Source organism: Erythrolamprus reginae, chromosome 1 (genome assembly GCF_031021105.1).
Source record: "Erythrolamprus reginae isolate rEryReg1 chromosome 1, rEryReg1.hap1, whole genome shotgun sequence".
Classification (NCBI taxonomy): domain Eukaryota; kingdom Metazoa; phylum Chordata; class Lepidosauria; order Squamata; family Dipsadidae; genus Erythrolamprus; species Erythrolamprus reginae.
Genome location: NC_091950.1, coordinates 392,517,633 through 392,542,821, shown reverse-complemented (window position 1 = coordinate 392,542,821; position 25,189 = coordinate 392,517,633). Strand labels below are relative to the sequence as shown.

The following is a 25,189-nucleotide window of genomic DNA, read 5'->3' as shown; positions in this document are numbered from 1 at the left end:
GAAAAGTAAGGTCCTACAGCAGTGGCTCTTAATCTGGGGTTTGGGACCCCTTTGGGGTTGAATGACTGTTTCAAAGGGGCTGCCTAAGACCGTAGATAAAGACAAATTTCCCATGCTGTTAGAAACTAAAGCTTTTATTCTGGCACCTTGGAACATTTTTACAATCTAACCAATAAGGCGTTTACAGTGGGGGTATCCCTCTGACCTTCCTGCCAATCACCTTAAAGCTCTATTGGGAGAATTGGGGCTAGATTTATGGTTGGGGGTCACCAAAACATGAGGAACTGTATTAAGAGGTTGTGGCAATAGAAAGGTTGAGAACCACTGTCTTGCAGGAAAAATAAAATGCACAGGCATACAATAGGTCATAACTGGCTCAATGGTAGTGACTGAGAAGAATCTAGGTGTCCTAGTGGACAGTCACTTAAATGTGAGCCAGCAGTGTGCTGCAGCTGCAAAAAAAAAGTCAATGCAGTCCTAGGCTACATCAGTAGAGAAATATCAGTAGTATCAAAATCACCAAAGTGATAGCACCACTTTATTCTGCACTAGCAAGATCATACATGGAATACCATATCCAGTTCTGGTCACCATGGTACAAAAAAGATTTTGAAACTCTAAAAAACCAGGAAGAGCAACAAAGATGATAAGGGATCCAAATGCTAAACCATACCATGAATAATTGTGCGAACTAGGTATGTCTAGTGACAAAGAGAAGGACTAGGGGTGACATACCAGTTTTCCAATACTTGAGGAGTTGTAACAGAGAAGAGGAGGTCAACCTATTCTCCAGAGCACATGAGAACAGAAAAAGAAATATGTGGAAAATTATTAGAGATTTCCAAACTAGAATTAAGGAGAAATATTCTGGCTGTGAGAACAATCAGTGGAACAATTTGTCTCCAGAAGTTACTAGAAATTAGTAGAGTCCCTAAGGAGTGGGTGGTATAAAAATTGAATAAATATACTCATGGTGTCACGTGACACGTTTTCCCTTTAGTGGACTGCTAGCTTTAACCTGATCTGTTGAATGATTTGCTAATTCAAACTACACACTAAGAATGTAAACCATTTATTTAACAGTGTACAATACAGCTATGTATAACACTGACTCTCTATCAGAGAGTATTTCATGGATGCGGTTCATGACATTGTGAAGTGTTTGATACACCCCCTTCTTCCATTTTGTTTTTTAAAAACATCCCATTCCAGCTTTGGCATTCCTTGCGGGGTGGCGATGTCTCACGCAAATATTAACCCCAATCTTTCTCCCCCTAGCCTTTTCGAATAGGTAACTGCCATTTATTATTTTATATGCGACCACCTCACCATAGACTCTCGGTTGTAGTGAGTAAACCAGCCCGTAATCATATGAAAAAGGTTGAGACTTTCAAGAAAAAAACTGGACTACCATTTGTAGGAAATGGTGCAGTAGGGATTCCTGCATGAAGGGGGGTTGGATTAGATGACCTAACAAGGTCCCTTCCAACTCTGTTACTGAGGTTTGTTTTCCTATTCCTGGTGCTTTCTTGATCCGTCTCCGGTAGCAACCTTTAACTGTTCTAGGATAATAATAATTAAAAAATCTGGGATCGTAATCTTTTGGCCCAGGGGTAAGCAAAGTTGGCTTGTGGACTTCAACTCCCAGAATTCCTAAGCTTAACATGATTGGCTCAGGAATTCTGGGAGTTGAAGTCCACAAATCATAGAAGAGCCAACTTTGCCTAGCCCTGTAATTTTGCCCATCAGTTCACACCACTTGCTGCTTGAAATCCTGCTTCTCATTCAGCCGGCGGCTCCCCTTTTCATTGAACACCCCAGGTGCCCGCCCGACAGAGAACCTAAGCCACGAATTCGTCCTCGGAGCATCCCGATCCTCCAATTGGTCCGTTCCGCTTCGCCCCGCCCCCGTTTAAACGTTCTGTTTACGCAGGCGCCAACAGAGATTCAAAAACGGTGGCGGAAACTGCTGCAAGTGGTTGAGCCTGAGTTGTTATTGGTGAGTGTTTTCTCGTTTAATGGCGGCGCATCTTCTCCCGTGGTAATTTTTTTAAAAAACCTCCGTCTCTTACCGTACTGTCGTGAAAGGCCTGGGGTTCTGCATGCGCTGAATTAGATGCCACCTCTCCTGGGAAGAGGGAAACACTGACTCTTAACGGTCTATAAAATTGGGGGGGGGGGGGGGGGGGCGTCTCGCCTTAACCGCTTCTTTCTCAAGTCTGCAAGCTCTAAGTTATTATTTGATGTATTTTATACTGTTTCTTATTAATATAGAACATATTTTACCTCTGGGTTTCCTAAGCACACTTCAGCCAGAGAGTAATCTCTGCTTCAGTCAGCATTCGTACATGTATGTATTTATTTATTTATTTACTTACTTACTTACTTACTTACTTACTTACTTACTTACTTACTTACTTACTTACTTACTTACTTACTTACTTACTTACTTACTTACTTACTTACTTACTTACTTTGTTTGGTCTAGAGATATAATAATATACTGCTCAAAAAAATAAAGGGAACACTTAAACAGCACAATATAACTCCAAATAAATCAAACTTATGTGAAATCAAACTGTCCACCTAGGAAACAACACTGATTGATAATTAATTTCACATGCTGTTGTGCACATTCAACTTTGCACAGAACAAAGTATTCAATGATAATATTTCATTCATTCACATCTAGGATATGTTCTTTGAGTGTTCCCTTTATTTTTTTGATCAGTGTATTTATATGCATAATAATAATAATAATAGTAAAAGAAAAACATTAGGACAGGGTATGGTAGGCACTCTGGTGCACTTATGCATGCCCCTTACTGACCTCTGTTGGGAGAGGTCAACAGTGGATAATCTAAGAGGGTAAAGTTTTGGGGTTACATTTGAAAATTCTTGCCACTTTTTCCCTGCAGGAGCATCCTTAGCTACCATGGCTGCAGAAGCTGCTTTCAAGACTCCTAGTAAACCAGAGGGAAGGAGGAAATCTGGTGAAGGTATGGGGGAAACCTGAAAGCCATTGGTTAATTTAACTTTATCTTTTTCATCCAAAGGTTCTATTTCTCCACAAGCAATATACAGCTTCATTCATTCATTCATTCATTCATTCATTCATTCATTCATTCATTCATTCATTTATGTATTTATGTCAAGTACATATTGGTAGTATACAAAGATATAACAGTGTTTATATAGATGATACTAGTGAGAGAAAGAGACACATTGGGACATGGGATGGAATTTGTTTTCATAGATTTTCACAGGTACAGATATGGAGGTCATAATGTATTCGGGTTTCTTCCCGTGTAAGCTTCAGAGATTCCTGGCGACATTTCAACAAGGTCCCACTTGTCATCTTCAGGCTGGTGCTTTCAGCTTTGTGCTAGGGCGAGCAACACAATATTCCACTTTGCATACGTGAAGTGCTCAAATTGATTTGTACTGGAGTGAGGTGGGGATCTATGCCACAAAATGTCTATAAGAAAACGGTAACTTGGTTCCCACCAGTAACACATATTGCTGTTGGCAAAGGAAGATTCAATTAATGTTTATTATTCTAAAACATGAGAGGGATGGATTTCGGGAGGGAATAAATTTGTAAATTTTATTTAAATGCTTCTTATTCAAATATAGCATACAAAAGATTTTAGTATAATTTATTTTTAAATATAAATGTTTTCATATTTGGGAGAGGATAACTTTTTATATATATGACCATGTTTCCATGGCCACCATTTTATGAATCTCTACTTTCATGATAATGAATGTGAAGAAATAATGCTGACTCCAAATTGCCTGATATATGGTTGAAATTAGATTAGATTAGATTTATTGGATTTATATGCCGCCCCTCTCCGCAGACTGGGGCGGCTCACAACAATGGTAAAAACAGTACATAGTAACAAATCTAATATTTAGCAATCTAAATTACAGTTTTAGGTTAAAAAGTCCAAAAAAAAGGAACCCCAGTATATAAAAAACAAGCACACAATCAATCATACAGCAAAACTACATGGGCAAGGGGGAGATGTTTCAATTCCCCCATGCCTGACGGCAGAGGTGGGTTTTAAGGAGTTTACGAAAGGCAAGGAGGGTGGGGGCAATCCTAATCTCTGGGGGGAGCTGGTTCCAGAGGGTCGGAGCCACCACAGAGAAGGCTCTTCCCCTGGGTCCCGCCAGACGACATTGTTTAGTCGACGGGACCCGGAGAAGGCCAACTCTGGGATCTAACCGGTAGCTGGGATTCGTGCGGCAGAAGGCGGTCTCGCAGATACCCTGCTCCGATGCCATGTAGGGCTTTATAGGTCATAACCAACACAAATTGAAATAGGTTTCTTTTAAAGAAAAAACAAAGTTATAGGACAGATTCTTCAGCACATCCCTAAAGAGGGAGAAAAGCACTACGACATCTCGACATATAAAAAATTCAAAGAGTTTTGATTACTGAGTTAAACAAACCATTCTTGCAGTTGTAATACAAATTATGTTATGTAGCATAAACAGTGTGTGATTTTTGGTGATTTTTTTACAATATAGGACAAAATACTCCATCTTCACTATCTATTCCAGCTTCTCCCTTCATGCGAAAACTGGGATATGGAACTGGTGTCAATGTTTATCTTATGAAAAGGTATGTTATCTTAATTAGTATATTCCAACATATTAAGATTTCTAAAACATCACCGCATAGGTCATTTAGCAAAATTAGAAAAAATGAGTGATTTAACACTGAGCCTACTAATTGGTTGTTACGAGCATATAAATCTGGATTTATCTGAAGCATCAGATTGTCTTATGTCTGCTCTGCAACTCTGGTATGATAACCTTGAGTTTTTCCTCCTTTCTGCTTGTATTTTATTTTTATTTATTTTTATTTATTTATTCTTTGTCCAATATACAATACATATGAAGGAGAATATACATTAAGTAGCTCATTAAGAAAAATTTAGACATAATGAGACAGAGGTATAAATTAATTATTGATTGTTATTGAACACGATAATATAATTGGCTTTGGTCACGATGCGTGGAGAAATGTATTTTTTAATTTTTAAATTTCATAATAGTATTGGAGGATTAGGAAAAAACTGATGATTTGCTTTCTGAAAGTTGAGTTATCAAAGCAAAGCTATTTAAAAATGTCCAATTTATTTGTGCAAATCATTTGGCAGGTAAAAAAAATGCCCAAATTGCTTCCCATAGGGATTTAGAACTAATTCTCAGCAATGGTTAAATTGCTGTCTAAACTATACTAAAATAATGGAACTGGTATTTCATATACACTAGTCTTAGCAACTTAGTTTATCTGGAGCCACATTTTTAACTAAAGTCCTTTTTTTCTAGGTCTCCCAGAGGGATCTCAAGCTCTCCTTGGGCTGTGAAAAAAATAAATACCAAATGTAATTCCAGCCAGCAAAGTATTTATCAAAAGAGACTGAATGAAGAAGCTAGTATTCTACAAAACCTTCAGCACCCAAACATTGTGGGTAAGATTAAGTGGGGAAAGTGGAAGATTCTTATTCATATTTGTGATCCTTTTTAGTTGACGTTTCCATGGCTCCATCTGGCTAAATATAGATAAATGTCCTCAAGTAGACAGAAGCAAACTACTGATGTAAGTGATAAGTCCTATTATGAATGAAGGCAAATATACATGGCCCAGGATAATGTTGTAGGATCAATCTGGGCCAGTTACGGAAACTAGAGGTTAACAAAACACGACATAAAGAGTACTCATAGAGTAGCCCAAAACACAAATTCCAGTAGAAAGAAATTCCCTGAGGATGGGTTCCAGCATGAGTCCAAAAACCTGGAAGACTAAACCTTTGATCCTGGTGACCAATCCAGATTGGATCATGCAACAAGTTCTACTGTTCTATTAGTCTTTCTTAGGTACCATGGGAGTTTTCTTGATGTTCTTTCAGCATTATTTAAGAATGAATACTTAGAATGAAAAATATTTGGAGAATTATAAAAAGCGTCCTGGCCCAATTTAAAGTTTGAACTACCTCGGGAATAATAAAATAAATGGAAGTTTGCCTCTGGGGACACTGACAATTGCTAAGTATGTGTTTTGAAGGGTTTCGTGCGTTTGCTGAAGCCAAAGATGGAAGTATGTGTCTTGCTATGGAATATGGTGGGGAGAAGTCCCTGAATGACTTGATTGAAGAAAGAAATGAAAAACACAAGAAACCTTTTCCAGCTGCCACCATTCTCAAAGTTGCACTGCACATGGCAAGAGGCTTGAAGGTAGGCTGAATAAATTGAATATGACACTTCAGTGTGAACCTTCAACGGCTGATCACAACAAACACAGTAAAGCTTACAATACCCTTCTCTTTTGTTTTTCAGTATCTTCACAATGACAAGAAATTGCTTCATGGTGACATAAAATCTTCTAACGTTGTCATTAAAGGTGACTTTGAATCAATAAAGATTTGTGATGTAGGTGTTTCCTTGCCTCTAGATGAAAATATGGGTACGTTGAATATTTAGTGTTTCTTTATTTTTTTTCCACTGAAAATCAGCTTCTGTTTTTATTTCTGTGTACTGTATTGGGAAATTTGCTGTGGTAACCTTCCTACCACACGGCTGAATCCTTAAAGGAATTCTATTGTTAGAGTCAGAGCTGCTTTTGTGATCTATTTTACAATGGACAATAAACAATTTGGCCACCCTCATTTGGAAATAAACCAGAGCTGCTATGCCCATTTCATGCGTATTTCCTTATACCTAAAGGGAAAGCAAAATACTTGAGATACTTTGTGAAATATAGAAATGTTTTTGAATATTGATTCTATGAGGTTTCTCAACTTCTTAAAACTAGAAAAGCAAAAAATGAACTCAAAACAATGCAGTTCTTTCAGGAAAGGAATGTAAGATCAATATTCTATGTAAATTGAGGAACTGGGATTGTAATTTTTCTCTTGTTTCCCAGTGCCCAAATCCCTTTTCTCTTCTTGGCTGCTTCGAACTGCTGCGGCACATAGATCTTTACAGGAAGCGACATTCAATTCAATTCAATTTATTAGATTTGTATGCCCCCCCTCTCCGAAGACTCGGGGCGGCTCACAACAATAATAAAAACAATATTTCAGCAAAAACAAATCTAATATAAAACCTTATAAATATAAATATAAAATAATATAAAACCCTATCATATTTTAAAAAAGCAAACAACATATACATACCCAAACATAAATATAAAAAGCCTGGGGTGTCTCAACTCCCCCATGCCTGGCGGTATAGATGGGTCTTGAGTAATTTACGACATTCTCATTCTAGTGTTCTAATTTCCTTGTCATGTGGAAAAGAAAGTCAATAGGATGTGGCTGTATAATATTTTTTTGGAAGTATTCTGGATGGAACTGAGAACCCGTGCATAGAGTTGTACATGCTGCAGAATTTCTTCAATCACTTGGTTGTGCAATGGGTAGCTTTATAAATTAGTTAGATAAATACCGTATTTTTCAGAGTATAAGACGCACCTTCCTCTCCCCCCCCAAAAGAGGCTGAAAATTTGGGTGTGTCTTATTTATTTATTCATTCATTCATTCATTCATCCATTCATTCAATTTTTTTAATGCCGCCCTTCTCCTTAGACTTAGGGTGGGTTACAACACGTTAGGAATAGTACTTAACAGAGCCAGCATATTGCCCCCACAATCCGGGCCCTCATTTTACCCACATCGGAAGGATGGAAGACTGAGTCAACCTTGAGCCGGTGATGAGATTTGAACCCCTGACCTGCATATCTATCAGTCAGCTTCAGCGGCCTGCAGTACTGCAATCTACCCACTGTTTTTCATTGCTACTCTGAAGTTTTTTTCCAGCCCTAAGTTTTTGCAGGCTTGTTTTCATTGCTGTTCCCTCAGAAAAATGTTTTTCAGACCTAACCAGAGGATAAAATGATGTGCTGAAGCTGACCAGACTAAGATTAATACTGAAAGAGTAGTAGATCCTTGGAACAAACTTCCAGCAGACGTGGTTGGTAAATCCACAGTAACTGAATTTAAACATGCCTGGGATAAAAATATATCCATCCTAAAATAAAATACAAAAAAATAGTAGAAGGGCAGACTAGATGGATCATGAGGTCTTTTTCTGCCGCCAGTCTTCTATGTTTCTAATATCTGGTAGATAGATTCCCCCCCACTATTTTCCTCCCCCAAAACTAAGGTGTGTCTTATACTCTGGTGCATCTTATACTCCGAAAAATACAAAATCTGAAAAACTCTTGCTCGTCAAGGTTGTGGTTATCAAGATTTTACCAAGCGGCCCAAGTTGCTTCCCTTTAGGGAATTTTAGAAGTGAAAGAATTCAGATTAATGATTACTATAATGATTGCTATGATACTAATTCTTCTCAACTTTCTTTTGGTTTGGTTTCATGCAGTTATTTATTTTTGCTTCTTGAGAGAATTTCACTAAACCCTAAAGTTGGCTCTTGGTTTGTAACTATCATTTGTTTTTGTTCAGTGAGTGATCCAGAAGCTGGCTACATTGGCACTGAGCCCTGGAAACCCAAAGAAGCTCTAGAAGAAGATGGCATTATCACTGACAAAGCTGACATCTTTGCATTTGGGCTGACTTTGTGGGAGATGATGACACTTTCCATACCTCACCTTAATCTGCTTGGAGATGATGATGAAGATGATGATGATGGTGCGTCTAAATATTCTTGATTTGGCAGATGAAGAAGCTTAATTTTACGTTTTATTTTAATCTCAGGCCTGCATTAATATAGTGATACCATTGGAACAAGTGGGGTAAATTAAGATGTGGGTGAAACACAGGCTGTGTTACATTTAGCAGAACCTTTTTACATTTATTTATTTATTTGATTTGAATGCTGCAATTTAGTTTGCCTTTCTGTCAACTTGGCAATTAAGAATACAGTGATCCCCCGAGTTTCGCGATCCCGATCATTGCGAATTGCTATATCACGATTTTTCCACCCGATGACGTCACTCCCTTCCTTTCTCATCTTTCTTTCTCTCTCTCTTTCTCTATCTTGCTTCTTCCTCTCTCACACTCTCTTCCTCCCTCTCTCATCTCTTTCTTTCCTTCTCTCTCTTTCTCTATCTCTCCCCCTCTTGCTCTCGAGCGGCAAGCGAGCAGGCGGGCGAGCGGGTGATGGGCAAGCGAGTAGGCGGGCGGGCGAACGGGCAAGCAGCAAGCGAGCAGCCGGGCGGGCAAACGGGAAGCGGCAAGCGAGCAGCCGGGCGGGTGAACGGGAAGCGGCAAGCGAGCAGGCGGGCGGGCGAACGGGCAAGCGATCTTGGGGTTTCCCCTTTACCTGGGCGGCGGGAAGACCGGGGAAGGTTCCTTCGGCCGCCCAACAGTTGATCTGCTCCGCAGCGCGGCAGCAGGGAGGAGCCGAAGATGGGGTTTCCCCGTTGCCTGGGCAACGGGGAAACCCCATCTTCGGCTCCTCCCTGCTGCCGCGCTGCGGAGCAGATCAGCTGTTGGGCGGCCGAAGGAACCTTCCCCGGTCTTCCCCGCCGCCCACACGCAAACTCCACCATCTGCGCATGTGCGGCCATGGAAAAAGGGGTGCGCATGCGCAGATGGTGTTTTTACTTCCGCACCACTACATCCCGAATTATCGATTATTGCGAGGGGTCTTGGAACGGAACCCTTGCGATAATCGGGGGATCACTGTACTGTAATAGCAAAATAATAATACTGTATAAACGTCTATGAGGATTTCCCATCCAAGTAATGGTTGTCCCAAAAGTGCTTTTCGAAGAGGCAACTAGACTTTCTTGTTTTTATCTGAAGTCTTTTTGCTTCTCATCTGAGAAGGTTCTTCAGTGCTGACTGGATGGTGGGGAGTAGAAGGATTTATATCCTTTGTAGTCAGGTTGTTATTCTTGAAATGCAGATAGACTGTTTGTCCTATTGGGACAAGATTCAGCAGTTTACCTCTCTCTTTCAAACCAGTGGTCCTATCTGTCTAGAACAGGTTTCCCAACCTTGGCAATTTGAAGATATCTGGATTTCTTAAAACCCACCTCTGTCGTCAGGCATGGGGGAACTGAAACATCTCCCCCGGGCATGTACAATTTATGTATGGTATATTTGTGTGTGTGCTTGTTAGTACTGTATATTGGGGTTCTTTTTAAACTTTTTTAAATATTTAAATTTATTTGGATTTGTTACGATTTGTTTATGCCTTGTTGTGAGCCGCCCCGAGTCCGCGGAGAGGGGCGGCATACAAATCTAAATAATAAATAAATAAATAAATTTCAACTCCCAGAATTCCCCAGCCAGCAAATGCTGCCTGGGGAATTCTGGGAGTTGAAGTCCAGTTGGGAAACACTGGTCTAGAATGTGGACTTTGCTGACTTCATACAAATGACCTTCGTGTTTTCAAATGGAGATGGATTGCTTGTCCCATCTGGACACACCTGCATTTGAAAGCACAAAGGTCACTTTTTTGAAGACGGCAAAGTCCATATTCTTGGCAGAGAAAACTACTAGCTTAAAAGAGGGGTCAAACAGGCCATCCACGGTATGTTAAAATTGAACAACAAGAGTCCTTTCAGCAGTGCCAAGATTTCTTCATGGCATGGGGCCAGGCTATCTGAAGGACTGCCTTTCCCCATATACATCAGCTTGCCCCGTCAACCAGCGATCCACATTTGGTGGTCCCAGATGTGCCTTCTCTTCTGTGATGCCCTCCTGAAATTAGATTGGCTGCATCCCTTTTGAAATTGTGTAAGGCTCTCAAGGCTTGGCTATGTGACTAGGTGTGGGGCTTCCACAGGACTGGAAACTGTTGTGGTTCCGTCTGAGGCCCCTCAGGGAACGGCTGACCTTCTGTCGGTTTCCAGCTCAGAGGGAGAGGCTGAGGAACAGGAGGTGCAGACAGACGAGGAGGAGGAATCCCAGGCTGAAGAAGAGGGAGGACAGCCAGAGTCCCACCAGGGGGAGCTCTCCCCAGCAAGCAGCCTGGATTCCTTAGAGGAAAATGCGCAAGCCATAATTGATCTGCGACAAAGAAGAGCTACTCAGAGAAGAAATCAATTGGCTAAGTACTTTCAGCATTAACGAGGCAACAGCTGGGTTTGGGTGTGGTGCTCTTGGGAAAGGCTAAAAGGCAGACCTACCCTTCCTGGCTTGTGGAGTTTTATCTTTGAGAGTCGTGGGACCTGGCTGTGAACTTTGGCGTCTTGGAATCCTGGTTTGTGCCTTTGACTATTGAAACCTTGGGGAGGGGGGGTGCCAGCAAGAAGCTTGCTGTATTGTCTGGACATCAGGACCCTGCTGTAACGTATTATAGCCTGTCTGTTGGGAAGAACAGGTTTTCCTCTGTGCTTATTTTTTCCAGCTATATAATACTTTTGGCTTTTACCAGAGTGTCTGGCTGTTTTTTCCAGTTGGTGTTGAGGTCTGGGGGAACCCAGACAGAACAGAAACATGGCTATTCAGCTCTATTGTTGAGCTGGCCATTTTTACAGTTTCCCTCCACTTTGATTGAATTTGGGATTCTTATAATATTACATTTTCATATATTTGTATTAATTGTTTTTTATTTTATTTATTGTGCGCCGCCCAGTTTGCCTTTAATGAAATGGACAATTACAGTGGTACCTCTACCTAAGAATGCCTCTATTTACAAATCTTTCTAGATAAGAACCAGGTGTTCAAGATTTTTTTGCCTCTTCTCAAGAACCATTTTCCACTTACAAACTCAAGCCTCTGAAACTATAACCGGAAAAGGCAGGGAGAAGCCTCTGTGTGGCCTGTCTAGAAATCTCCTGGGAGGAAACAGGGCCGGGAAAGGTGGGGAGAAGCCTCCATGGGGTTTCTCTAGGAATCTCCTGGGAGGAAACAGGGCCTCCATCCTCCCTTTAGTTTCCTCAATCGCACACATTATTTGCTTTTACATTGATTCCTATGGGAAAAATCACTTCTTATAAACATTTCTACTTAAGAACCTGGTCACGGAACCAACTAAGTTCGTAAGTAGAAGTACCACTGTATACATTTAATTTAGGAGAGCTCTCTGGTCAAGAGGCGACTCAAACCCTGGTCATCCAGGAAAATCAGCCATCAGTACTGTTTTGGGACTACAGTTTGAATGCTGACTATAATTATTTTCTCTTAGCAATTTGTGAGGGTTTCTTGAAACCTTTTGACCCATTTTTCATGTAATTCTAGATGCTTTTTTTGATGAAGCTGACTTTGATGATGATGCCTATTATGCAGCTCTTGGAACTCGGCCACCACTCAATATGGAAGAGCTAGGCCCTTCATACCAAAGAGTTATCGAGCTTTTCTCCTTGTGTACTATGGAAGATCCAAGAAACCGTCCTGCAGCAGCACAAATTTTGCATGTTTTGGAGTCGGAAGAGTTCATAAATTAGCCAACCCAAACTGACTCTTGCACCATATGGCAGCTTCATTGTTCTCTTCAAGAAATGTTTGTAGATGCTAACCTAGTTATATTACATGAGACTATTCAATACTTAGTTTCTAGTTCAAATGTATTTAAGATTAAGTGGCCATTTAAAACTATTTAAAATTTCCAGATTATTTTTTTAGGTCAAGTAAATTATTTCATGCAGTACCTTCTGTTTTGTTATTGATAAGCTGATGTAAAAACATGTAGATGAGGATATTCAGTATTAATATAAATGATTTGGTTTGAAGTGACCAAGTCCTCTAACTTCTGTTGTGTTCTAGGTAAGTTACACCAACTGAATGTTACTCAGACTTAGTATTCATAATATGAGAATTTGCAAATCATTCAGAAAATGGCTACATATATTGTGATGGTCAATGTTTTTCCCCCCCAATAAATTTGAAATAATTTTTTTTCAATGGTTTTTTTTCATAAATTACTGCTTAAGCGGTTACTTTATTGCCTGAGATTACTGAAAATTTTTTAAAGTGATCCCAACCATTTGCAGCAGATTTGATCTCTTGAGTGCCTAATGCTTAAGCTTATTTTCTGAGCTCTACATTTCTCATGGCATTCCAGGGGCTGCAATCCAATAATTATTTGGATTGCATTGCATTTTAGATTCATTGGCACAAAATAAAATGTGGAATGCTTTGGTTAATCTAGGTCTCAAACAAAATTCAGAAGAATTGGAAGTGATTCACAGGGCAAGTAACATATCCTGCTCTTGACCATTCATTCATTCATTCAATTTTTTATGCCACCCTTCTCCTTAGACTCAGATTGCCCCCACAATCCAGGTCCTCATTTTACCCACCTCGGAAGGAGGGAAGGCTGAGTCAACCTTGAGCCGGTGATGAGATTTGAACCGCTGACCTGCAGATCTAGCAGTCAGATTTAGTGGCCTGCAGTACTGCATTCTACCCACTGCACTACCTTGGCTCATTCCTAAATTTTATTCCTAATGCCTTTCATTCCCTTTCTCTCGACTTCCTAGCTGTCACCAATGCCCTTAATTTTTCTTTTACCTCCCACACCAGGTCACTTAAGCCTGGAAAAGGTGTTTTGGTCTGTATGTAGAACAAAACTGCTTCATTTCATCCTATATATCAGTGATGGCGAAACTTTTCGTCTTCGGGTGCTGAAAGCGCACATGCGTGAGTGCCCACACCCATAATTCAATGTCTGGTGAGGGCGAACATAGCTCCCCCCTCCTGGAGGCCGGAAATGGCCTGTTTCCCAACTTCTGGTGGCCCCAGTAGCCTTGTGCTTCGCCCTCCCGAAGCCCCAAGCTCCAAAGTCCTCCCTCTGGAGGCTCTCTGGAAGCCAAAAGCACCCTCCAAAATCCCCTATGTGAGCCAAAAATTATCTGGCTGGCACACACATGCATGTTGGAGCTGAGCTAGAACAAGGGCTCACGTGCCAGCAGATATGGCTCCGCGTGCCACCTGTGGCACCTGTGCCATACTTTCACCATCACTGATACATATACAAAGCACCCAAAATACATTTTTGTTCGTGTGCAAACCGCACAATACTGTAACACGTAGTTGAGTCATTCCTTATGTAAATCCAAATTCTGTGTGAAGGGCAAAACCAGTCTTTATTAGAATTACTGGGATATTAAGATAGAGATAAATTCTTGGACTAGTGCAGTCCTTCTCAAATAGTGGGGCGCGCCTTGAGGGGGCATGGAACGATGCCAGGAGGGGCACGTGTGACCCCGGGGAACATGTATGGTCCCTCTCAATTGATTCCCCTAGAGAGTGAATGTTTGCCTAGTTGCACGCTGCTCTGAGCCCGGAAGGGAAGGCAGATAGGTGGGGCAGGGCAGCTGCATGGGTTCTTGTTCTTGGCGGGCGCTGCGATAGCCATTAACTTAAGCTGGCCTGGCCTCATGCCAGAAGAGGGCCCTAACCATGGTAGCCTAGGCCTGCCTAACCAAAAACGGACTCCACTGAGTTCAGTGTGACTTACTCCCAGGTAAGTAGGTAGAGCAGCCTTCCGTAGCTAATAGTTTGCTTGCAGTTTATAATAAGTAAAATAGTAAATATTAACACTAATATTTCATTGGGGCCCAGATCGAATAGTTTGGGGGTAGGGGATGTGAAATGTTTACTTCTTTCTAGAGGGTGGCATAACAGAAAATGGAGTAGTGGAAGGCATTGCCTTTTGCAGTTACAGCATAGATTTATAAATGTTTATATCTTTGAAATGTTTTGCAAGAACAGCTGCTATATATACTGCTCAAAAAAATAAAGGGAACTCTCAAATAACACATCCTAGATCTGAATGAATGAAATGCTTTGTTCTGTACAAAATTGAATGTGCACAACAGCATGTGAAATCGATTGATAATCAGTGTTGCTTCCTAAGCAATGTTCCCTCTAATTTTTTTTTGGTGTGGGCAGAAAAGTATAGTGTCTGAGCGACAGTCCCTTTGGGACTGGGCGGCATAGAAAAAATAAATAAATAAATAAGAAAAAAATTCACTTCTTTTTTTATTAAAAGAAATTAATAATAAAACAAAACCAAAATCTATTACTATTATTATCTTCTTTTTCCATTCCTGTCTCCTCCCCCCTTGTGTGTGTGTGTGTGAACTCTTGAACCATTTCCAATTAGAGGTGAGCTATTGGAAATGGTTCAAGAGTTCACACACACACACACACGGCTGGGGGGGGGGGTTCTGTTATTATTTGGGTGCTTTTTACCATATGCTTTAAATCAAGAGTCATTTCTCTCTCTCCCCCTCTTGCTCTCTCTCTCTATTGCTTTCTTTCTCTCTCACTTTTTCTTTCTTTCTATCTCTCTTGCTTTCTCTTCTCTCTCTTGCTAGCTCTCTCCCCCCCTTTCTCTCTCAGCAGCGGCATTGGGCAGTAGCCGTGGGGCGGTGGCAGGGGGCTGCGAGAGCGCTTTCTCCGAGCGCTTCAGGAACGCCTGCCCTGCCTCTACTGCAGCCTCCTTGCTGGAAGTCTGGGACGAAAGCGCTCCCAGCGAAGGGGCTGCGAGAGGGGCGGGGCGGTCATTCCCGAAGCCCGCGGAGAAAGCCCTCTCTCGCAGCCCCCTGGCCGTCAGCACTTTTGTCCCGCAGCTGCTACCACCGCGAAAGAAGTTGCTCCCTAAGGCAGGAGGCGGCGGAGGAGAGGGGGCGGATCGGGCGGGTGGGGGGCAGGGCCGAGAAGCCAGGGGCGCGTTTGGCCGGAGGCACCGTAGGGAGGCAGGGGCGGCCGCAGCTCCCTTTCCTCCTACTGCCGCACCTCCCCGCCCCCGCCCTCCGCGGGCTGACGGGGATGGGGAGCGCGCGCCCATGAAAAAAAGCGCGCAGGGGGTATTTTGGGGGGCACGCGCGTACACAGCTTACGGGGAACAGTGTTCCTAAGTGGACAGTTTGATTTCACAGAAGCTTGATTTACTTATATTGTTATATTAGTTATATTGTGTTGTTTAAGTGTTCCCTTTATGTTTTTGAGCAGTGTATATAGCAAGTTGCTTTAGTGCAGAGGTCCCTAAACATGGCAACTTTAAGACTTGTGGACCTCAACTCTCAGAATTTTCCAGCCAGCTTCAGCTACGCTAGCTGGAGACTTTTGCAGTTGAAGTCCACAAGTCTTAAAGTTGCCAAGTTTGAAGACCTCTACCTTTAATGTAATGGGAATTGCCTTGCCTACACTGACAGCACCAGTTAATAAACAATTCCGTTTAACCCGCTTCCCAGTTTTTCTAGAAAAGGGCATAATAAAGAATTGCAATGATATCAGGTCAAAAACTGATTAATGAGCTTTGAAAGAAGGGTTGTATTTCCAATTATTTGAAATGATGGTTTGAAGTGTATGTTCCTCATATAGAGTGTTATCGTGGGTACCCATAGAACCAGACTGGCTATGTGGATCAAATAAATTATGCCATAAACCAGCGGTTCTCAACCTGTGGGTCACGACCCCTTTGGTGGGGGGGGTGTCAGACGACCCTTTCACAAGGGTCACCTAAGACCATTGGAAAACACATTTTTCCGATGGTCTTAGCAATCGAGACACTGCTCCTCTATCTGTCTCCAGGCAGGTCCACTCAAATGCAAATAGACTACTGCAAAAAAAACCTGGACCATAGGAACATCTGAGCATGCACAGAAGCCGAACTTCCGGCACTGTGCATGCATCGTATTATTATTTTTGGCTTTTTTCCCATTTAAAAAAAATGGCACTGTACATGTATGTGTGCACAAAGCACATGCACGCCCATGAGGTGTGACCATGCATTGAAGGAGTAAGTGAACCAGCAGCGAGGTAAGATAGAACCCATCCCTAAGTTTCCTAATTTATTATTTTATGGTCGGGGTCATCACAACACGATGTTGTGATGTATTAAAGGGCTACGGCATTAGGAAAATTGAAAACCACCGCTAAACTAAGCCATTTAGGGAAGGATTCCAAGTAACATCCCCAACTAAAGAAAACTCAGAGGCTTGTTTTTTCAAAGCCCCACTTAGAGATGCCATATTGACACATCTGAGAAAACCCAAATATGAAAGCTTCTGGGTTTCCCCCACCCAAAAGAAAATCCAAGTCCCTGCCCCAGCACCCTCATGTCCATCATGTGGTCCAATCAATCCACATCCCAACTGGAGATGCCTCCCAGTCACATCCTTCTAGGTGTAGGGCATCATGGCCTTGACTCTCAGAGAAAGGAATGCTATTTTGACTAAATCTGCCTAGCTCCTAGAATCCCCCCTCCCAGTTTCCCACAGTCCTAAATGTGGCAGGCCCAAAGATCCAATGTTCAAAATGGATTGTAAGCATGACATTTACGTTTACAACAGGCGACTTGTTAAGATCCCACAATTTTTTAAATTACTTTTCGGTCTGCTAGCACAGTGTTTCCCAACCTTTTTTTAGCCGCGGCACATTATTCACATTTACAAAATCCTGGGGAACATTGATCGCCGGGAGCGGGGGGGGCTAAAAAGTTTGGACAAAAAAAATATCTCTCTTCCTCCCTTTCGCTCTATTTCTTCCTCCCTCTTTCTCTATCTTCCTTCTTTCCTCTTTCTCTCTCTCCATCCCCCTCTTTCTCCCTTCTTCTCTTTTTTGCTGTTTCTCTTGTTATCTCTCTTTCTCTCTCTGCCTCTCTTGCTATCTCTCTTTCTTTCTCTTTCTCAATCTCTCTTTCTCTCTCATACACCATGCCAGCAACAGCGTCATTGTGCAGTAGCCAGGGGTGGCGGCAGAGCAGTCCTGCGAGTGGGAGCCCTGACGGCAGCAGCTGGACATGTTGCTAGATGCCATACATGCTGGTGCTGCACTGCACATGGGCATGGGGCTGGCCAGTGCCAGCCCCGCAGCGCCAGCATGTACAACATCCAGCAACAGGTCCAGCCACCACCGTCGGTGCCTACGTCCTGGAGCTCCCGCTTGCAGCTGCTGTCCCCCAGCTACTGCACAGTGCCACTGCTGCCGGTGCCCTCCCGCCTGGGCCCCAAAGGTTATTTGTTGCCGGCCCCACCAGGGAAACTCAAAGCTCGCCTACTGCGAAGAAGGAAGGCGCGAAAAAGGAGGTGCGAAGAATGAAGCTCAGCTTCTGGTCTTGGAAGCTGAGCTTTGCAGCACATCTGACCATGTCTCGTGGCACACTAGTGTGCCGTGGCACACTGGTTGAAAAACACTGTGCTAGCAGACAGCTTATTTTATGATCAAATGTGTACGAAGAATTCAAAAGTGGAACTAGAAGGTCCACTTTTTATGCTTAACCGGCGACGATTGATTGGGACAGTATACAGTGATCCCTCGATTAGTGCGGGGGTTACGTTCCAAGACTTCCCGCACTAATCGATTTTCCGCGTTATAGTGGTGCGGAAGTAAAAACACCATCTGCGCATGCGCGCCCTTCCCCCCCCCCATGGCCGCGCATGCGCAGATGGTGGAGCCGGTGGCTGGGGAGGTGGATTCGCCGCCCCCACCAGCCCTTCCTGCTCTGGGTCAGAGCCGCGGAAACCTTCGGCTCGCCACCCCTTCGTTTTTATTGCAGCGAAGGAGGCGAAGCAAGGCTCCAAGCTTGCCTGCCGCCGCCGCTACGGGGCACAAGGGGAGCTGCCGGCAGAGGTTGCTTTTTTTCTTCTCATGGGCAAGTGGAGGGGGGGAGAGAGAAGGAAAGAGAGAGAAGGAAAGAAAGAGATGAGAGAAGGAGGAAGAGAGTGTGAGAGAGGAAGAGAGAGAGAGAGAGAAATGATAGAAAAAAGGGGAGAAAAAAAGAGAAATGAGAAAATGATTGAAGCAGAGAATGACAGGAAAGAAAGAGAAAGAGACAGAGAAGTGACTCTTGGTGATGACGTATGATGTCATCGGGTGGGAAAAACCGTGGTATAGCAAAAAAAAAAAAACGTGGAGTATTTTTTAATTAATATTTTTTGAAAAACCGTGGTATAGCGTTTCGCACTAATCGAGGGATCACTGTACACGTTTTGTAAACCAACATTCACTATTACAGATACGTACCAAAGAATGTTTAATGCAGAAAAATATTTATTGGAACAAGCTTGATTCAACAATTTTAGTGCAAGAATTGCAGTTGTTGTCCGACATAGTCTACCCAACTTGTAGTCGCCTCCACTTTCAAAGCTAGTTTCAGCTATGTGCTTCCATGAACAGGTGCAAAGATATTTTTTAAATAATAGTTCATAGCAGCATTAATTACTTCCCACTCTTATTTCCTCGATAAAAATTACAGCTTTCCAGATGTTGCTGAACAGCCATAGTCTGTATAATCATTGGTAAAAAGTGCTGGAAATTAGCTTAGGAAACATGTAGCTTAGCACACATTTTCCATCCTTACTTATTCAGTCTCAGCACTGAGGTTTTTTTTAACTAAATCTGTCATCAGTCTGCAAGAAATGAGTATATTTGCTACAATACTATGAAGGTAGTGCCAATAGTCAGTTCTTTTTTTAAAAACTTCTAAATGTTACAATCAATTTCAGACTTTAACTTTCAGAATTAACTTTTTAAAAACAATCCACATACAAAATACACACCTGGTATGCTAATAACTCAAATTAACATTAACACATTAAAGCAGAAAAACAATACAATAACAGCACTGACCACATTTTATAAAACAGCCCTTGCTTAAAGAGATGGGCTCATTAACCCTACTTTGTAGTTGTACAAATTACTGTTGGCTAATGAAATTATAAACAAGGAAGTTGGGTACTTTGCAATATTCTGCTGCAAATAGCTTTCCATCTGGTGTTGGATCTGAAAAGGCGATTTCGTTGATGCTTAGGTAACAGCCAAATAAAAATGTTTGCCTGGAAGAAAAATTAGAAGTATCAAAGCAGAATAAGAATATAATTGTCCTTTTTTAGTTATCTATGATGACCATATTTATTTCATAAAAGTTTAAATCAGCTGTTGCAACATTCACAAAAGAAATAAAAGTCCTCGTTTTACAGCAGTTCATTTAGTGGCCATTTAAAGTTACGATGACACTGGAAGAAATGACTTATGACCATTTTTCACACTTACGACTTGCAGCATCCCCATGGTCATGTGGTTTATATTTGGATGCTTGGCAATTGACCCACATTTATGATGGTTGCAGTGCCCCAGAGGGACGTGATCCCCTTTTACGACCTTCTGACATGCCAAGTTGATGGGGGAACCAGATTCACTGAACAATGGCATTACTAACTGAAGAACTGCAGTGATTCATTTAACAAATGTGAGGAAACTTGTACAGTGGAGCAGAACTTGTTTAACAAACTTCTCACTTAGTAACAAATTTTGGGGTCAACAGTTGTCATTCATTGAAGACTATCTGTAGACTATCGGTATTCATAATCCATCCAATGCTGCCTCCTTTACATTTGACATTTGGCTACTCAAATTTCTTAAATGTATTTTAAAAGCTATTAGCTAATAGAGTTTTTAGGCTGCTTCTTTTCTAATCATATATAATCATTTAGGCCGTAGTGCTTCAATCTTCTCGATATATCCTTAATATCAATTTCATGTATATTTCTTACCATTACTTTTATGATAGTTGCTCTTTAACAAAGGAAAGAAAGAAAATTTCCCAATCATATAAACTAAATCCTAAATTTTATCTAACTGTGACAGGGATCAAGAGTACATCAATTCGAGGGGGGGGGGAGTCCAAATAGTTTGTCACATATGTCCCATAAACCCAATTAATAATAATTCCTTTCAGTAGGTAAATTGAAAAAAAGAAAAAGAAAAAAAGGAAAGAGAAAAAAAAAGAAGAAAAAAATACGGGTGTCAAAACTTGGGTTGTCACGTTACATATTGCAACATTTTTGCCTTTGTGGAACTGGGATCGGCATGGCCTATCTGTGACGCATCTGGGCCGCATGCCACCAATTTGACAAGCTTGGTGTATACCCTCTACAATTAGTTGAAAAACACCTATAACACCAAGAGAAACAGGTATTCCTAGACCTACAATAGTTTGTTTAGTGACTTTTCAAAGTTATGACAGCACTGAAAAAAGTGACTTAGGACTGTTTTTCACACTTATGACTGTTGCAGCCTCCTCATGGTCACATGATAAAAATTTGGATGCTTGGCAACTGGCTCATATTTGACCGATGCGGTGTCCTGGGGATGCATGATCACTTTTTGCAATCTTCTGACAAAGCAAAATCAACGGGGAAGCGAGATTCATTTAACAACTTGTCACTAATGTAACAACTGTAGTGATTCACTTAATGACTGGGGCAAGAAAGGTCATAAAACAGGACAAAATTCACCTAACAAATGTCATAGAAAGATAGAAACATAGAAGACTGACGACAGAAAAAGACCTCATGGTCCATCTAGTCTGCCCTTATACTATTTCCCGTATTTTATCTTAGGATGGATGGATGTTGTGAGCCGCCACAAGTCTTCGGAGAGGGGCGGCATACAAATCTAATAAATAATAATAATAATAATAATGTTTATCCGAGGCATGTTTAAATTCAGTTACTGTGGATTTACCAACCATGTCTGCTGCTTTGTTCCAAGCATCTACTACTCTTTCAGTAAAATAATATTTCCTCATGTTGCTTCTGATCTTCCCCCCAACTAACCTGATTGTGGCCCCTTGTTCTTGTGTTCACTTTCCTATTAAAAACACTTCCCTCCTGAACCTTATTTAACCCTTTAACATATTTAAATGTTTCGATCATCTCCCCTCTTCCCCTTCTGTCCTCCAGACTATACAGATTGAGTTCATGAAGTCTTTCCTGATACGTTTTATGCTTAAGACCTTCCATCATTTTTGTAGCCTGTTTTTGGACCCGTTTAATTTTGTCAATATTTTTTTGTAGGTGAGGTCTCCAGAACTGGACACAGTATTATTCCAAATGGGGTCTCACCAGCGCTCTATACAGTGGGATCACAATCTCCCTCTTCCTGCTTGTTATACCTCTAGCTATGCAGCCAAGCATTCTACTTGTTTCCCTAGCACCTGACCACACGGTTCACCCATTTTGAGAAATCACTATCCCTAAATCCTTCTCTTCTGAAGTTTTTGCTAACACAGAACTGCCAATACAATACTCAGATTGAGGATTCCTTTTCCCCAAGTGCATTATTTTACATTTGGAAACATGTCCCTCTTAACAGAAACTTTGAGATCAATTTGAGGACTACCTGTATCTGAAAATAAGACGGTCGTGTCCTATTATTTGTGTTACAAAATCTTCAGACCGGACCCAGCACTATTTCCTTACCTCATCACATCCACCAAACGGCTGGCGATGTGCTTCCTCCGCATCAGGCGGAACACCCAGATTCGGCTAATCCCGCAGAAGACCTTTTCTGGCTTTGTTGAGCAACACCAGGCACGCTGTTGCTCGAGGCTCTTTTTAGTAGGGGACTCCACTGTTACGGGCTCTGAAAGCACTCGGAAAGCCTGCACAAAAGAAGGGCCAGCTTGAACAGCAACTAATTGATATGAAAAGATCATTAACCAGGCTTTAAAAATATATACAGTGATACCTCGACTTACAAACACCTCGTCATACAAACTTTTCGAGATACAAACCCGGAGTTTAAGATTTTTTTGCCTCTTCTTCCAAACTATTTTCACCTTACAAACCCACCACCACTGCTGGGATGCCCCGCCTCTGGACTTCCTTTGCCAGCGAAGCACCCGTTTTTGCACTGCTGGGATTCCCCTGAGGCTCCCCTCCATGGGAAACCCCACCTCTGGACTTCCGTGTTTTTGTGATGCTACAGGGGAATCCCAGCAGCGCAAAAATGGGTGCTTCGCTGGCAACGGAAGTCCGGAGGTGGGGTTTCCCATGGAGGGGAGCCTCAGTGAAATCGCAGCATCGTAAAACCACAGAGGTCCGGAGGTGGGGTTTCAAGGACTTTGGTGTTTTTGCGACGCTGCGATTTCAGATGCTACCCTCACTGGGAAACCCCACCTCCAGACTTCCGTTGCCTGCGAAGCGCTCGTTTTTGCGATGCTGGGATTCACCTGCAGCATCGCAAAAACACAGAAGTCATCACCTATAAAGTCCTTCATGACACCGGACCAGGGTATCTATGAGACCACCTTCTGCCGCACAAATCCCACAGAGTAGGCCTTCTCTGGGTCCCGTCAACAAAACAATGTCGTTTGGTGGGGCCCAGGGGGAAAAGCCTTCTCTGTGGCAGCCCCGGCCCTCTGGAACCAACTCCCCCCGGAGATTAGAATTGCCCCCACCCTCCTCACCTTTCGTAAGCTCATTAAAACCCACCTCTGCCGTCAGGCATGGGGAAACTGAGATATTCTTTCCCCCTAGGCCTTTACAATTTATGCATGGTATGTTTGTTTGTATGGATGTTTGGTTTTACAATAAGGGTTTTTTAGTTGTTTTAGTATTGGATTTACATGCTGTTTTTATTACTGTTGTTAGCCGCCCCGAGTCTATGGAGAGGGGCGGCATACAAATCCAACAAATAAATAAATAAATAAAATAAAAGCTACTGTAAATCCATCAACTTAACTTTCCATTATGTGTGTGTGCATTGTAGATAAAAACAATATACAAATCAAGCTTAAATATTCAAGGTATACCATTTCTTATTTGAAATAATTAACATCTTATTGTTATTGTTTTATGTTATAGGTTTCTATTTTAAATAAAGGTTATGTTTTAAATAAAAACAATTTAAAAGGATTTGATTCAAACCACTTGCTGAACACTATATGAACAATTCTAAGCTTGCCTACCCATTTCAGAACAAATGTATTTCTTTCAAACATAGATCTTAATTCAACAGTACAAATTGCTTACCTGTTTGACTGGCTCAGCAATTAAGCAGCCAACTATCTTTTTTTCATTGGATACAAACAAGTATGTTTTAGTCTGTGATGGATCAGTCTGTACCACATGTTTAAAACCAAGTTCATTATCTACAAGTTTGCATATATCATCAGCCTATATTAAAAAAAGAAACCCACAGTAATTTAATTACACAATCAGATTGGTGTCAACAGGCAACATTTCTAGCAACAATTAGTTATAGAATTCTAAAAATTGCAATTTTTGTTAGAATTATATTTGGCCACCAAGATTTTTGGAAAGCAGTAAGCACTGGATATTTTGTTTACATCAAAAACAGGTGGCAGGGAACTTACCCTAAAAATTGAACACAAGTTAGTTTGTTTGTAGCTTTAAAAAAAAATCATACTATGCAATGTATTTAGTAATAAAAGATAATTCCAGAAATTGTTAGAAAATGGGAATACAGTATTTCCTTCTGTAATGTGTTAAATTACAAGAAGATTTAACTTGGCCTGAAAGTTATTTAATATTTGGGAGTACTGTATGGGCTTCCCCAGGTATGCCCATGTTACACCAACACTCCGCAGTCTGTATTGGTTGCCGATCAGTTTCCAGTCACAATTCAAAGTGTTGGTTATGACCTATAAAACCCTTCATGGCATCGGACCAGAATACATCCAGGTCTGCCTTCTGCCGCACGAATCCCCAGTGACCGGTTAGATCCCACAGAGTCGGTCTTCTTCGGGTCCCGTCAACTAAGCAATGTTGTCTGGCGGGACCCAGGGGAAGAGCCTTCTCTGTGGTGGCCCCGACTCTCTGGAACCAGCTCCCCCCAAAGATCAGAATTGCCCCCACCCTCCTTGCCTTTCGTAAGCTCCTTAAAACCCATCTCTGTCGTCAGGCTTGGGGGAACTGAACTACCCTTTCCCCCCTAGGCCTATACAATTTATGCATGGTATGTTTGTGTGTATGTTTGGTTTTTAAATAAGGGTTTTTTTAATTATATTAAACATTAGATTTGTCATATGCTGTTTATTACTGTTGTTAGCCACCCCGAGTCTGCAGAGAGGGGCGGCATACAAATCCAATAAAAAACAATAAATAAATAAATAAATAAATAAATAAAATGTAAGAATTATGGGAAAACACTGAAACTGATAAGTACGGTAACTTTGAAACAAAAAATAATAATAAGAACAAGGTTAGAAAAACTCAAGCACAGCACCTTTTTGATGACATGTTTCGGATCATTCTGTAGAATCAAGATAATTTTTCCATCCCAGAATTCTGCAATTACAAGCTCATTCTTCCAGCTCTACCAAAAAGGGACAAAAGGAATACGGAAAACAGATTTAGATCAATACATTTTAGCTATGAATAAAAAAAATAGAAAAAGAACAGACACTGTGTCTTACTGTGTATTTTATTCCCTCAATAAATCTTTGATGATACTGGACGTGATGTGCTTCATCCTCGGGGTTGGCAACTGAATAAACCATG

General features: G+C 41.6%; 2 protein-coding genes across 8 annotated transcripts in view; one reads left to right on the top strand and one right to left on the bottom strand.

The window, feature by feature from the left end:
* The first annotated feature begins 1,751 nt into the window (after nucleotides 1-1,751).
* PBK (PDZ binding kinase) lies at nucleotides 1,752-12,833 on the top strand. 7 transcript variants are annotated; one of them, XM_070734914.1, is made up of 9 exons: nucleotides 1,930-1,999; nucleotides 2,275-2,350; nucleotides 2,919-2,993; nucleotides 4,540-4,633; nucleotides 5,347-5,489; nucleotides 6,083-6,252; nucleotides 6,355-6,481; nucleotides 8,481-8,666; nucleotides 12,171-12,833. In XM_070734914.1, exons 3-9 carry the CDS (start codon nucleotides 2,936-2,938, stop codon nucleotides 12,374-12,376), a joined length of 984 nt encoding a protein of 327 aa, XP_070591015.1. In that variant the 5' UTR covers nucleotides 1,930-1,999; nucleotides 2,275-2,350; nucleotides 2,919-2,935; the 3' UTR covers nucleotides 12,377-12,833. The 7 variants fall into 7 exon arrangements, with proteins under 7 accessions (XP_070591016.1, XP_070591013.1, XP_070591015.1 ...); XM_070734910.1 differs by having other exon boundaries at nucleotides 2,919-2,999; XM_070734911.1 differs by having other exon boundaries at nucleotides 1,978-2,041; nucleotides 2,919-2,999.
* Nucleotides 12,834-18,919: 6,086 nt separating this feature from the next.
* ESCO2 (establishment of sister chromatid cohesion N-acetyltransferase 2) overlaps nucleotides 18,920-25,189 on the bottom strand; it is a 21,134-nt gene continuing 14,864 nt past the window's right edge. Inside the window, exons 6-10 of the mRNA XM_070729700.1 lie at nucleotides 25,105-25,189; nucleotides 24,915-25,004; nucleotides 23,699-23,842; nucleotides 22,145-22,326; nucleotides 18,920-19,717 (exon numbers count right to left, since the gene is read on the bottom strand). Of these exons, the coding sequence (XP_070585801.1) occupies nucleotides 19,579-19,717; nucleotides 22,145-22,326; nucleotides 23,699-23,842; nucleotides 24,915-25,004; nucleotides 25,105-25,189 (640 nt within the window). The 3' untranslated portion in view covers nucleotides 18,920-19,578. The remainder of the gene's footprint in view (nucleotides 19,718-22,144; nucleotides 22,327-23,698; nucleotides 23,843-24,914; nucleotides 25,005-25,104) is intronic.